This window comes from Budorcas taxicolor, chromosome 3 (assembly GCF_023091745.1).
Source record: "Budorcas taxicolor isolate Tak-1 chromosome 3, Takin1.1, whole genome shotgun sequence".
NCBI lineage: Eukaryota > Metazoa > Chordata > Mammalia > Artiodactyla > Bovidae > Budorcas > Budorcas taxicolor.
In genome coordinates, this window is record NC_068912.1 from 7,026,196 (window position 1) to 7,041,517 (window position 15,322).

Genomic DNA, 15,322 nt, shown 5'->3' on the forward strand with positions numbered 1-15,322 from the left:
GCCCCATTACTTCATGGCAAATTGAAGGGGAAATGCTGGAAGCAGTGACAGATATTCTCTTCTTGGGCTCTAAAATCACTGTGGATGGTGACTGCAACCATGAAATCAGAAGACAATTGCTTCTTGGCAGGAAAGCTATGACAAAGCTAGACAGTATGTTGAAAAGCAGAGACATTGCTCTGCCCAAAAGGTCTGTATAGTCAAGGCAATGGTCTTTCCAGTAGTCAAGTACGGTTGTGAGAACTGGACCATAAAGAAGGCAGAATGCCAAAGAATTGATGCCTTCAATCTATGGTGCTGCAGAAGACTCCTAAGAATCCCTTGGACAGCAAGGAGATTATACTAGTCAAATCTTAAGGAAAGTCAACCCTGAATGTTCACTGGAAGGACTGAGACTGAAGCTGAAGCTCTCCTCTGATGCAAACAGCCAACTCACTGGAAAAGTCCCTAACGCTGGGAAAGATGGAGGGGAGAAAGAGAAGAGGGCATCAGAGGATGAAATGGCTGGATGGCATCACAGATGAAATGGACATGAACTTGGGTAAGCTTTGGGAGATGAGGGACAAGGAGGCCTGGTGTGCTACAGTTCCATGGGGCTGCAAAGAGTCAGACATGACTGAGAGACTGAACAAAAACAAGATACGTCCTTGCTCTGTGAGCTGAGAGGGCCTACAAGCACATGCTATCTCAACAGCAAGGAGCACCAGATCCTGGTTTCTAAAACCATTCTCCAACAAAAGGAAACAGATCTCCTCAGAGAAATGTCTGATTCTGAGACTGGGATAGGAAATATATAACGTGAGTCTTAAACATCATGTGGTGTCAGGAAGGACATGCACAGAACAAAACCAGAAACCCACAATGATGAGGCTATGTCAAAGATATAGAAGTACCACAGGATAGAAAGCCTAGAAATAAACCCACCCACCTATGGTCAAGTAATCTACAAGGGAGGGAAGCACATACAGTGTGAAAAGAAGGTCTCTTCAATAACTGGCACGGGGAAGACTGGACAGCTACTTGCAAGTGAATGAGACTATAAAAGTCCTGTACGAAAACATAGGCAGAATACTCTGACATAAATCACAGCACTATTTTTTTGGATACACCTCCTACAGTAATGAAAATAAAAACAAAGCTAAACAAATGGGATCTAGTTAAACTTAAAAGCATTTGCACAGGAAAGGAAACAATAAATTGAAAAAATAAACATAAAAAAAATACAACCTACAGAATGGGAGAAAATACTTACAAACAATGCAACCCATAAGGGATTAATTCCAAAATATACAGACAGGCTATTCAGCTCAATGTCAAAAAACAAACAACCCCAATCAAAATATGGGTAGACAATCTAAACAGACATTTCTCCAAAGAAGATACACAGATGGCCAAGAGGCACATGAAAAGATTTTTAACATCATTCATTATTAGAGAAATGCTCATCAAAACTATTAATACAATGAGGTATCACCTCACACCAGTCTACAAATAACAAATGCTGGAACGGGTATGGAGAAAAAGGAAACCTCTTAAACTGCTGATGGGAATATAAATTGGTACAGCCACTATGGAGAACAGTACGACAAGCTCTACTAAAAACAGAGCTGCCAAAACGTACTTCAGAAAGACACGTACACCATGATGCACATTGCTGCACTATTTCCAATAGCCAAGACGTGGAAATCACCTAAATGCCCACTGATGGATGAATGGATCAAGATGTGGTGTGTGTATACACACAAGCACACATATCACTCAGCCATAAAATGAACAAAATAATGCCATCTGCAGCAACATGGATGAACCTAGAGATTATCATACTAAGTGAAGTCAGAGAAAGACAAATACATGATAGCACTTATATGTGAAATCTAGAAAAAAGTGACACAAAAGGATTTACTTACAAAACAGAAATAGACTCACAGACACAGAAAACAAATCTGCAGTTACCCAAGGATAAAGGTGGGAGGGACACACTACTATATAACATAGATAACCAACAAGGACCTACTGTATAGCACAGAGAACTGTACTCAATATTTTGTAATAACCTATACAGGAAAAGAATCTGAAAAAGAAGATACGTGTGTATATAGATACACACATACATATGCATGTATATACAACCTCATCATTTTTCTGTACACCTGAAACTAATACAACATTGCAAATCAACTATACTTCAATAAAAGTTTTTGAAAAAGATATAAAAGTTCCAACTGAAAGAGGTCCAATGGCCCAAGCTAAAATAATTCGAGTAAGAAAATAATGTTTATAATTCAAAGGAGAAAATACATATCCATGAACCTGCATGGATGTAACAAATGCCTTTATTCAGCTTTACTAAGGGAGAAGGGGACGACAGAGGATGAGATGGCTGGATGGCATCACTGACTCGATGGACATGAGTCTGAGTGAACTCCAGGCGTTGGTGATGGACAGGGAGGCCTGGCGTACTGCAATTCATGGGGTCGCAAAGAGTCGGACACGACTGAACTGAACTGAAGGAATAATAGGCCAATAAATAAGTGGCTGAATAAAGAATTAAGTGGAGGAGAACAGGCATATCTCCCTTGCAGAAAAACTCCAAATAATTCGTATAGCTACTCCATGTTTAAGAAGGCCAAGCACAACCAAGTGTCAGCTACACAAAGCAACTCTCTTCTACAAGACTACTATATGTAAGGGGAGAAAGAAGTAACTTTACAAAGGAAAAATCTGACAAACACTACTTCAAGTCAGCGGATCAAAGAGAACATCAACACTAATAAGACATACTGACAGGACGTGACGAGACTGGCACTCTATCTCTGTGGCCTTCCTTTCAAAAACACATTTTCTCAAATCTAATTATGAGGAAAACAGACACATCTCAATAAGGAACCATGTACAAATCACCTGAGCAGTAATCCCCAAACTGCCAGGGTCATCAAAAACAAGGAAAGTGTGAGAAATTATCACGACCAAGAAGCGCCTAAGGAGATTTGACTACTAAATGTAATGTGAGATTTAACTACTAAATGGGATGCTACAACTGAAAAAGGATATCACACAAAATTGAAGAGATCTGAATAAAGCATGGAGTTTCATTAACAGTAATATATCAACATTAGTTCACCAACTGTGACAATCTACCAAACTATGTAGATGTTAATAATAGAGGAAACTGGGACTTCCCTGGTGGTCCAGTGGTTAATACTCCAAGCTTCTAATGCAAGGATGTGCAGGTTCAAGCCCAAGTGGGGGAACTAAGATGAGGAAACTAGGCCTAAGGTATGCAGAGACTCTCTCTGCAATAATTCTGTAAATCTAAAGCTATCCAAAAACTAGAAGTTTATTAAAGAAATACCTAGGAATGCTTCCAGATCGGCAATGAATATTTACATCAAATCGAGAGAATCCATGAACATGAGATTAACTCAGTTATCTGGTTCCACAACGCATACTGCACTGTACCTGGAAGTTTACAGAAATTATCTCTGGTCTTTTAACAGCCCTAAAAGTTTGATCATTTATAATCAAACTGGGGATGGAACCATTCATATAATGCATTTACACCTGGACCTAGAATCCAAGTTTATGTTCTACAAAGTGGTAAGATTCCTAAAACTAATTTGGAGAGAGTAGAAGGCATCATAAACCTTCCTGTTATTTTATTTGATAAATCAATCCCCAAACCCCTGCTGTTAGGCCTACCTGCTTAAGGACACACAATGTTAAGTCATGTCACCAGAATACCTGTGATAATTGTGCCTTTGGTCACAACTCTCCTCTGCCATTCCCCCAACCTGGATTACCCCAAAATACTAGATTTCCTTAACAACTTGATTTTTTAAGCAGTAGATTCATCAACAAGTTGACAGACCATTAATAGTAACATTAACTTACCCTCTATCATTGCCAATTAATTTAATAATTCTAAAAGATGGCAAAGAATGAGAGGATTATAAAAACATAAGGGATATATTAGATGAATCTCTGAAGAGTTATAAAACATGATCAAATATGAATTCAACCCTGACTATATTTTAACTTTTATCATTGAAAAAGCAATACCATATTTTTTAAGTGCTAAAGGACCTAGAATGACAGATGAATCTCACTCACTCCTGATATTCTGGTACCCCAGTTCAAAGGGGGTCCCAATTTCATTTGTATCATTCTAGAAATAGATATATATTTTTCTATTTGTTTATACAAATGAGATCACACTATGCATAGTACAACCAGCTGTTTCTTCTCAATAATAAAATACTAATGGCTATCCCATCTAAGTGCAAAAGATCTTTTCTTTTAGTGGTTTCACAATATTCCAACGTTTATGTGCATCTTAAATTATTATATTCATATTTACAGCTAGCCCTCAAGGAGGTCCAATTATGAGGGAAATTATATTTGAGGTGAAAAAAAAAGATCCTAAATCTAGAAGTGTCAGAAATACAAATTCTATGCATCAGAAAGAGTTCTTCTAATACCAAAGAATTAAAAGCAACTGGCAATAGAGCTGGGCATTACTTAATCTAGATATTAAAGCTGTCTTATGAGACTAAATGTCAGGCAAGAACACAGAACAACTTAGGCAATTTGCACATCCCTTGCTTAGCTTTATATGTATGACTGGAATTGTAACACATCAGCCTGGATGCTTAAGAAATCACATCAAGATAGTGAAAGATTAACTATTAAGTACTGTCTAATGGTGTCTTGTCTGTTACCCTATCCTATCTGATGACAAGCCCAGTTTCAAAGACCATTTAGAACAGTTCTTGTGCACTTTCTCAGTTCTGTTCATTGTTTCTAAAAGTGTGTTCACATTTTACTTTCTGCTCTCTGAAGTTGATGTCCAAAGGACAAAACACACCAGCAGGCTGCTTTAGGGAAGCAATGTTTTCAAAGAGTAATCACCCCATTTAAACACTCAAAGATGTAATGCTAGCCATAAAGCTACTTCATTAGCTTAACAACACAGCACTGGACATATCTGCACACGTGTTTAGGATCGCAGCACTAAGTGTTGGCTTACTAAGCCTAAAACTGTTTTACCAGGATAAAGTGGCCAAAGACATTGGTTTCAAACACCTCCTGGAGCCCATCAGGAGTAATCTTGTCATTCTGGGTCAGCAGTCCTTCAGCTGTGGAGAATATATGAATCACTTTTCTGAAACAGCAGAAGACAATGGTATGACTTTTTAAAGCTTCTTTAACTGATGATACTAAAGAGATACCCCCTCCTGCCTTCCTTGACCCCCCAAATTTTCCTTGCTTCTGTAATAACAGAAATAGAAATACTTATTTCTCAGAGCGGGTTATTTTGCGCACTAAATCAAATGCAAAAATGCTTTCTTGCACCCAGTTCAACTTATATACTTATAGTTCATACAACCAATAGGAACCTGAGCCTCTCAAAACCCTGATGCAAAAACTCTCTTCCCTTCATTCCAAATCAAGCTATTAGGTTGGTAAAAAAGTAACTGTGGTTTTAGACTGTGAATTTTTAATCATTATAACCGGCTCAAACACACCTTTATTAATCAAAATAGGAACCATTACAATCAACACATTTTTGCCAGTGAGAAGTAAGTTTGTTTATTCCTGTAGCAAAAACTTCATGCTTCAGGATTCCACAAACTCTTGGAAAGCATTTTTCTGTCTCCTGCTGGTTGTGGAAGCACTTTCCCTGCAAAAAGTTTCAAGATGCTTGAAGAAGTCGTCAGTTGGCGAGAGATCAGGTGAATATGGTGGATAAGGCAAAACTTCATACAGCCCAATTCATTCAACTTTTGAAGCACTGGATGTGCAATGTGTGGTCATGGAGAAGAACTGGGCCCCCTCTCTTGACCAATGCAGCTACAGGCACTGCAGTTTTCGGTGCATCTCACTGATTTGGTGAAACTACTTCTCAGATGTAATGGTTTTGCCAGGACTCAGAAAGCTGTAGTGGATCAGAATGGCAGCACACCACCACACAGTGACCACGACACTTTTTTGGGTGCAGGTTTGGCTTTAGGGAGTGCTTTGGAGCTTCTTCTTGGTCAAAACACTGAGCTGGTTGTCACCAGTTACTTCTTCATCCAAAAGCTTTGAGCTGGTTGTTGTCAGTTGTCATATACAGTTCACTTTTTAGTTCACATTACAATCTGACTGAGAAGTGGTTCATTATTTTTGCATAGTATAAGAGAAGATGACACTTCAAAATGACGATTTTTTTGATTTGCAGTCAGCTCATGAGGCTCCCACTTATCAAGCTTTTTCACCTTTCCCATCTGCTTCAAAAGCCAAACTACCATAGAATGGTCAACACTGAGTTCTTCAGCAACTTCTCATGCAGTTGTAAGAGGATCAGCTTTAATGATTGTTCTCAGTTGGTCACTGTCATCTTCTGACCATTGGCCACTGAGTTCTCCATCTTCAAGGATTTCATCTCCTTTGCAAAACTTCTCAAACAACCACTGCACTGTATGTTAGCAGTTTCTGGGCCAAATGTGTTGTTGATCTAAGTTGTCTCCACTACCTTATGAACAATTTTGAACTCAAATAGGAAAATCACTTGAATTTTCTGTCTAACATCATTTCCTAGTCAAAAAAAATATAAAATACACAGCAAGTAATAAGTCATTAGCAAAAAACAAAGTGAAATATGTGCATGAAAATGATGTGTAACATAACCACATTTGTTTAAGAATATATTCCAATATCAACAGCAAGTTTCAACCATGCAAAACCACAATACTTTTGCACCAACCTAATGCAAGTCAACTGCCCTGGGGGAATACCAGTCACGCCAAGAAGAAAAAGTCTTCCCCTGCACACTGATGTCTAACTGCTGAACAAAGTAACAAAGTGAAGCAGGCCTTTTTATTATAGGGAATTCTTGAGGCATTGAATACAGGAAGACAGTGATTTGCTGTGAGATCAATGTAATAGGTCAAGACGAGCATGTGATTTTGTGTGTAGGGGTGTGTGTGTGTGTTGGATGGCAGAAAAGTAAAATAAAAGTAGCAGTATAGGAAGTAGTATGAAGTAACAGTAATATCTATTTATGAATAAGTATGGATGTGCTCAGCTGTGTCTGACTCTTTGCCACCCCTTGGACTATAGCATGCCAGGTTCCTCTGTCCACTGAATTTTCCAGGCAAGAATACGGAAATGGGTTGGTTGCCATTTCCTTCTTCAGGGACTCCCTGACCCAGGGATCAAACCCACGTCTCCTGCACTGGAAGGTAGATTCTTTACCACTGTGCCACCTGGGAAGTCCATGAACAAATAAGTACATTGGGTCACAAAAAAGATTTATTTCTTACTGTAGGTTGTAGTTAAACATTTTTCAGAAGACTCTACACATGGACATCACCAGATGGTCAACAGCGAAATCAGACTGATTATATTCTTTGCAGCCAAAGATGGAGAAGCTCTATACAGTCAGCAAAAACAAGACTGGGAGCTGACTGTGGCTCAGATTATGAGCTCCTTATTACCAAATTCAGACTTAAATTGAAGAAAGTAGAGAAAACCACTAGACCATTCAGGTATGACCTAAATCAAATCCCTTCTGATTATACAGTGGAAGTGAGAAATAGATTTAAGGGACTAGATCTGATAGATAGAGTGCCTGATGAACTATGGACTGAGGTTCATGACACTATACAGGAAACAGGGATCAAGGTCATCCCCATGGAAAAGAAATGCAAAAAGGCAGAATGGCTGTCTGAGGAGGCCTTACAAATAGCTGTGAAAAGAAGAGAAGCAAAAAGCAAAGGAGAAAAGGAAAGACATAAACATCTGAATGCAGAGTTCCAAAGAATAGCAAGAAGAGATAAGAAAGCCGTCCTCGGCGATCAATGCAAAGAAATAGAGGAAAACAACAGAATGGGAAAGACTGAGATCTCTTTAAGAAAATTAGAGATACCAAGGGAACATTTCATGCAAAGATGGGCTCGATAAAGGACAGAAATGGTATGGACCTAACAGAAGCAGAAGATATTAAGAAGAGGTGGCAAAAATACAAGAAGAACTGTACAAAAAAGATCTTCATGGCCAAGATAATCACGATGGTGTGATCACTCGCCTAGAGCCAGACATCCTGGAATGTGAAGTCAAGTGGGCCTTAGAAAGCATCACTACGAACAAAGCTAGTGCAGGTGATGGAATTCCAGTTGAGCTATTTCAAATCCTGAAAGATGATGCTGTGAAAGTGCTGCACTCAATATGCCAGCAAATTTGGAAAACTCAGCAGTGGCCACAGGACTGGAAAAGGTCAGTTTTCATTCCAATCCCAAAGAAAGGCAATGCCAAAGAATGCTCAAACTACTGCACAATTGCACTCATCTCACACGCTAGCAAAGTAACGCTCAAAATTCTCCAAGCCAGGCTTCAGCAATACATGAACCATGAACTTCCAGATGGTTTTAGAAAAGGCAGAGGAACCAGAAATCAAATTGCCAACATCTGCTGGCTCATGGAAAAATCAAGAGAGTTCCAGAAAAACATCTATTTCTGCTTTATTGACTATGCCAAAGCCTTTGACTGTGTGGATCACAAGAAACTGGAAAATTCTGAAAGAGATGGGAATACCAGACCACCTGACCTGCCTCTTGAGAAACCTATATGCACATCAGGAAGCAACAGTTAGAACTGGACATGGAACAACAGACTGGTTCCAAATAGGAAAAGGAGTATGTCAAGGCTGTATATTGTCACCCTGCTTATTTAACTTATATGCAGAGTACATCATGAGAAACCCTGGGCTGGAAGAAACACAAGCTGGAATCAAGATTGCCAGGAGAAATATCAATAACCTCAGATATGTAGATGACACCACCCTTATGGCAGAAAGTGAAGAGGAACTAAAAAGCCTCTTGATGAAAGTGAAAGAGGAGACTGAAAAAGTTGGCTTAAAGCTCAACATTCAGAAAACGAAGATCATGGCATCTGGTCCCATCACTTTATGGGAAATAGATGGGGAAACAGTGGAAGCAGTGTCAGACTTTATTTTTGGGGGCTCCAAAATCACTGCAGATGGTGATTGCAGCCATGAAATTAAAAGACGCTTACTCCTTGGAAGAAAAGTTATGACCAACCTAGATAGTGTATTCAAAAGCAGAGACATTACTTTGCCAACAAAGGTCCGTCTTGTCAAGGCTATGGTTTTTCCAGTGGTCATATATGGATGTGAGAGTTGGACTGTGAAGAAAGCTGAGAGCCAAAGAATTGATGCTTTTGAACTATGGTGTTGGAGAAGACTCCTGAGAGTCCCTTGGACTGCAAGGAGATACAACCAGTCCATTCTAAAGAGATCAGCCCTGGGTGTTCTTTGGAAGGAATGATGCTGAAGCTGAAGCTCCAGTACTTTGGCCACCTCATGCGAAGAGTTGACTCATTGGAAAAGATTCTGATGCTGGGAGGGATTGGGGGCAGGAGGAGAAGGGGACGACAGAGGATGAGATGGCTGGATGACATCACTGACTCGATGGACATGAGTTTGAGTGAACTCCAGGAGATGGTGATGGACAGGGAGGCCTGGTGTGCTGTGATTCATGGGGTCGCAAAGAGTTGGACATGACTGAGCGACTGAACTGAACTGAATGTGTATTGAGAATCTCCCAGGAAGGTATTTAGCCCTGTACATGTCCTTAGACTACTGGTCAGAGTACCTGACACATGGCTGAGAAATGCTGCTCAAGTCGCCTTCCTGGATATTAGAGTCTCACTGACAACTCTGCCTAGCTCTGAAATGTTCTCATGGACACAGTGAGGCAGGCCAAAACTGACCTGCCACAACATGCAACATCCTTGGAATATCCGCGGACCAAGAACACAGAATCATGACTTGCTACGTTCCTCACAAAGACAAAAGTATGTTTCGCGACAGGGCTGCAACACACACTTTCTGTCTTCATTCTTCTCCACACCCCCTCACCCCCTCAACTTAATGGACTGATGGCAGAACTAGGCAAAAAATAAATCAACAAACACCTTCCTTCCAATCAGTTAATCTAGAAGATAGACATTACCTTGAAAAGAGACCACAAAAAAGTGCTTTGATATTCAGCTGTGGATTAGGCATGATCCCAGCATTTAGATATACATAGTCTAATCTCTGAAACCTGCAAGTAAAATCAAGAAAGAAGATTGTTAGCTGTCTCGTAGAGCAATTAGAATAAAGAAGGTCCATGAAGGACAGAAAGCACAAAAAAGATGACCGTAGCAAGCTAAGGCACCAGTACTACCTTCTCAACATTTTTTATTTAGCCTGGTAAATATTTGAGTGTTCTTTTTTTGATGGTGGCCTCAAACAGAATTTGAAGAGCTGTAATGGGTTTTGAAGTCAAATCTCTGATCAATACTCCTTCCAGCTTAGTCCTCCCAATAAGGTACCACAGCGACTCTATTAAACCCACACTCCCTCTGGTCTCAGAAACGTTTTTGCTTTAAAAAAAAAAAGAAAAAACCTCACATCTTGCCTCTTTGACAAGTAAAATTTGTATAATCTGATCCATTAATGCTGGAATCTGAACACCAAGATATCCACTACAGCAGGGAACACAAGTAATGCAAACGGCTATCAAACATAAATGAAATACAATATATTATTCTTCAGCCAATTAATTCTTTTACCAAGAACGTTTTCCTTATATATACTGAAGTTCATTTTACTGTCCATGGAAATAAAGAAGCTCTTGCTTATTAAGGGCCTAAATTACAAAAATGTAATTAATAGTTTATTAATTAAACTAATTATTATTCATTCCTCTTAGAAGAAAAAAACACGTCTCTCCAGAAAAATGCATTGTGTAGCTATATGCAATTTATTGTACATTTTTTGAGAAGTTATATATCTAAGGACTCTAGCCCTTCAGATACTAAACATTTATCAAACGTTTATTGTATGCCAATTACTGTCAGTATGAACAAAGTTTTAGTGAGTGGCCTGGGGAAATTTCTTCACTTGTCAATACCTGCCTCACATACTTAATGGAGTTTTTTTATGTGAAGCAAAGATGCAAAAAATGTATTTAAACATCAAAGGAGTTACACTAACCTAAGACTTTACAACTGACTGCATGTCAAAATATGCTCACAAATTAATCTTCATGGAATGGTCGTGATTGTGATTAAGAATGAAAATAATATGTTACTCTATAGATTTCCTCAGTGTAACTTCTTTTTACACTGCACCTGTTTCTTTTATAGATTTTCCCATCCCTTCTTATTCTATTAGTTGTTGCACTGCACAATCACATGAGAAAAAAGCCATCAATAAGACGCAGACCTTTGCTTGAGCTCCTTGGTGGCCTGGAACACCGATGGCAGGCTGCTGACATCCACCTGCACGATGGAGACCTCAGCGGTGGGGTGGGAGGCCAGCAGAGAGGTGCGGACAGCTTCTGCTTTGCTCATGCTCCTGCACGCCAAGCACAGGTGAAGCGCATCATCTTCTTCCAGCAACCGCCTGCAGAGGGCTAGGCCCACGCCACTGAGAGGACAATTCAGATATCGAACATGCATTAAATGAGATGGTGCCAAATAGAGGCAAGTTCTCTCTGGCTCAGAAGACTGATTTTGTCAACTTGAGCCCCAAACAGGAGCCCAGGTAGACAGAAAGCACTCAAAAACTATGTAAAGAAGTGGGGAACCCTCCAACTCTAATAGTCACTGGCTCACGATGTTGTCCAGCTTGTGTTTCTTTCATTTTGCAAAAGCTCAATGACCTGAATAACTGCAAATCAGAATTGATTGCCCTTTAGCATTTAAGACAGAGTTTATACTGTCAGTGGTTTTCATTTTATGCTGATCATGACACTCATGAAAGTGATTCAATACATCATCAGCAAGTGCTAAAAAGAGCATCTCAGCATTTAGCAGTGTGCCTGTTTTACTCTACTGTCTAGGTTTCTCAAGGGCAAGGGCTCTTCTATCAGTTGGTATGAGGGCCACTATCAGCAGCACCAGAAATTCCTAATTTAAGGAATGGGTGACTCTTTCAGGGTAAGGTATAAGCAAATGGCAGGAGAGACAAGTCCCTCTCAACTACTAGGAGTGAATAACCAACAGGAAGATGATTAAGTAGAAGATAGGAAAAGGAAATATAAGATGGCTACACAAAAAGAGAAGTAGGGAGGAATGCATGCTTCATGCTTAGTCACTCAGTCGTGTCTGACTCTTGGCGACCCTACGGATTGTTGCCCACTAGGCTGCAGATGGTGACTGCAGCCATGAAATTAAAAGACGCTTACTCCTTGGAAGAAAAGTTATGACCAACCTAGATAGCATGCTGAAAAGCAGAGACATTTGCCAACAAAGAGCCCCTTGGACTGCAAGGAGATCCAAACAGTCCATTCTAAAGGAGACCAGCCCTGGGATTTCTTTGGAAGGAATGATGGTAAAGCTGAAACTCCAGTACTGTGGCCACCTCATGGGAAGAACTGACTCATTGGAAAAGACTCTGATCCTGAGAGGGACTAGGGGCAGGAGGAAAAGGGGACGACAGAGGATGAGATGGCTGGATGGCATCACCAACTCAATGGACGTGAGTTTGCGTGAACTCCGGGAGTTGGTGATGGACAGGGAGGCCTGGCGTGCTGCGATTCATGGGGTGGCAAAGAGTCGGACACGACTGAGCGACTGAACTGAACTGAACTGAGGCTCCTCTGTCTATGGAATTTTCCAGGCAAGAACACTGAAGAGAGTTGTCATTTCCTCCTCCAGGGGATCTTCCCCACCCAGGGATGAGTACATGTGTCAATTACCTCCTTCAGAAAGAGCATTGTGAAACCAGACAGTAGATGGAGAGAGGGGTCGGATCAGGTTGGCTGGTAACAGTGAAACCCTAGGTAAGTGGGCTTTTTCCAAGACTTTAAAGCTCATTCCAGGCAAAGAGCCTAGCACCATGAATAAACCATAGTTATGTTTATTCATCCCCAATTGAGAATAGGCCTTTACTATAAATATGCAATTGCACATATCACAATATTTGTAAAAGGAACAAACACAAAATCAAGCCTTACTTATTTAAGCACATCAACATAGAAAGCACCACACTGGCTGTTAAAGTTATTCAGGTGAGGGCATATTAAAATTCTGCCCATCACAGGACACCTGCCAGGTTTGTCTTTTAACATGGACGTGTCTAGATAACTGAAAGCTGATAAATGTCCTTTAACATAACCTCAGTCTTAATCCACCCGCCCCTCCCCCACAAAACGCCTCAGTTAGAAAACTGGTTTGGTTAGTTTCATCCTTCACACATTGTTCATTGAATTACAAACGAAAAGTAAAACAGAGGCTGAATCCAAATACCCAACCCCCGGAGTAAATTACTCATCGGCAGTACGGTTACTTGCACTCCTTCCACGCCTTAACAGAAAAAAGTTACTTTTCTCTGAGTCTCTGAAGAGTACTTATACTAAGTGTCTAGCACTGTGTTATGTGAGATATTCTCACCCCATCCCACCCCCAACCCCCGTATTCTAACGTTCTTGGACGCTGAAATTTATCTAGGGGCGGAAGTCTAGCACAGAAAAAAACTGGGAGAGTACAAAATATATGGTGACCTGGTCTAATTTACCAGTGATGAGAAAGTTAAAAGTGTAAAGGGGGCGAGGTCTGAGTGGGTAGAGCCTTTTCTCTGCATACCGACAGGATCGTCACTGAGATACATCTCTTAGTGACGCTCTACTTTTTGTTTTTCGCTGTCATGTTTAATTGAAAGCACGTTACTGAGCTGCTCACGACGCCGACAGGCTTGGTACCTCGCGCACAGGGGAACCCAGGGAAAAGCCGGACAGGGTCTCGGCCCTGTCCCCACCAAGGCAGGGTCAACGACAGGAGCTCCTAGGGTCGGTCGGTGGCGGGTCCACCTGGCTCAGTACTTCCCGCTCCCTTGGACCCCAGCCCCGCCGCCTCCACTATCTCGAAGGAGGTCTCACCTGCTCGCCCCGGTGATCAAAACCACTTTCCGCATGCTTGCACACCCTGTGACCACGCGCCCCAAAGCAGGGACCCAGCAAGGTTTCCCACGGGTACTTAGACCCATATCCCCGCCTCGGCCACGCCCCCGGGCCGTCAATCAGGGCCCGTCGGGGCCCCGCCTCCCTTTTTCGTCATGGGTTTCACGCTGGGCGGCTCTTCCGTCGCGGCCTCCCAGCCGCTCGCAGCGCAGGAGCCCGGATGGAGTGAGATAGGCCGAGGGGCGGAGCCGCGTTGTCGCGCGAGGCCCGAGCCAATCCCGGAAGGTGTCCCGCCCCGCGTCCGCCCCGCTGATGTCCGGCTTCTGTCGCGGTTGGGGCGTTCTCCTAGCCCTGCGCTCGGGTAGGGAAGTCGCGGCTCACGCAGGGTGAATACCCTGGCGCCTCTGATTAGCATTTCATGGCAGGAAAACGTCAGGATATTTTCACCAGAGCTCCGTATTTTAGAGGAGAGGTTTGAGGCTAGGAAGTGAAGTTTAGAGATGATCATTACTTAGTTTTCCATCCAGGCACTGTGCCAATTAACACCCAACCTTCTGGTTCCAAAACTCGTCCTTTCCTCTAAAAAATCATCTTCGTGAAAATGAACACTGATTTTACTAAGAACTTTACGGAGAATCATGCATGAATTGCCAATTTTCAAAACTTGGAATATGGTGTAGAGTAAGAGAAGCTTAGAATTCCATAGGACGTAATGGGTCCTGTATTGTAACCGCCTATTTCAGTGTGTCTCAAATTCTTTGTGGTAAAGGACCCACTTTGTTTTTCCAAGCCACCCCAGATGGGTACTTCTGGAATAATCAATAAAAATAAATTGCTAGAAAAATGAAATAAAAAGCAAGAAGCATACAAGCCCGGATTTTTTTTTTTAATTAAATTCAACAGATGTAAGTACTCTGCCAAATTGCCATAAAAGTTTCTAATGTTTACTTTAGGTTTCTGGATTTATTGTGGGCTAGTCACAATGTGACCATCACCAGTCTGGGTCCTCAGTAAGGAATTCTGCACATCTTGTATCAAACTCTGTGGAAGGCTCTTCATAACCACTTTCAAAGTTTTAATTATTTATAAACAGCAATGATCTCTGAAAGATAGAGACTGAGGTCATTTTCATTGGCTTTTGAGTAACCTGGACGTTTTGATTAATTTTATATCAGTTTAGTATTAGATAAATCTTATACCAATAAAATTAGATTGAAAGAATAAACGTGATTATTAAAAATTTAATTCCTGTATCATCAATATATATATATATTTTTTGAGTGGCACTCAGCTTCTACCCATAACCCACTTACAACTATTATAAAGAAACCATGATTTAACAATATTTTCTGAAAGTTCTGCAGTAAAATTAA

At 41.0% G+C, this 15,322-nt stretch overlaps 1 protein-coding gene across 1 annotated transcript in view; it reads right to left on the bottom strand.

Moving 5' to 3' along the window:
- HSD17B7 (hydroxysteroid 17-beta dehydrogenase 7) overlaps positions 1-14,035 on the bottom strand; it is a 29,761-nt gene extending 15,726 nt beyond the window's left edge. Inside the window, exons 1-4 of the mRNA XM_052637941.1 lie at positions 13,929-14,035; positions 11,273-11,476; positions 10,014-10,106; positions 5,047-5,161 (exon numbers count right to left, since the gene is read on the bottom strand). Coding sequence (XP_052493901.1) covers positions 5,047-5,161; positions 10,014-10,106; positions 11,273-11,476; positions 13,929-14,035 — 519 coding nt within the window. The remainder of the gene's footprint in view (positions 1-5,046; positions 5,162-10,013; positions 10,107-11,272; positions 11,477-13,928) is intronic.
- Positions 14,036-15,322: the final 1,287 nt, after the last annotated feature.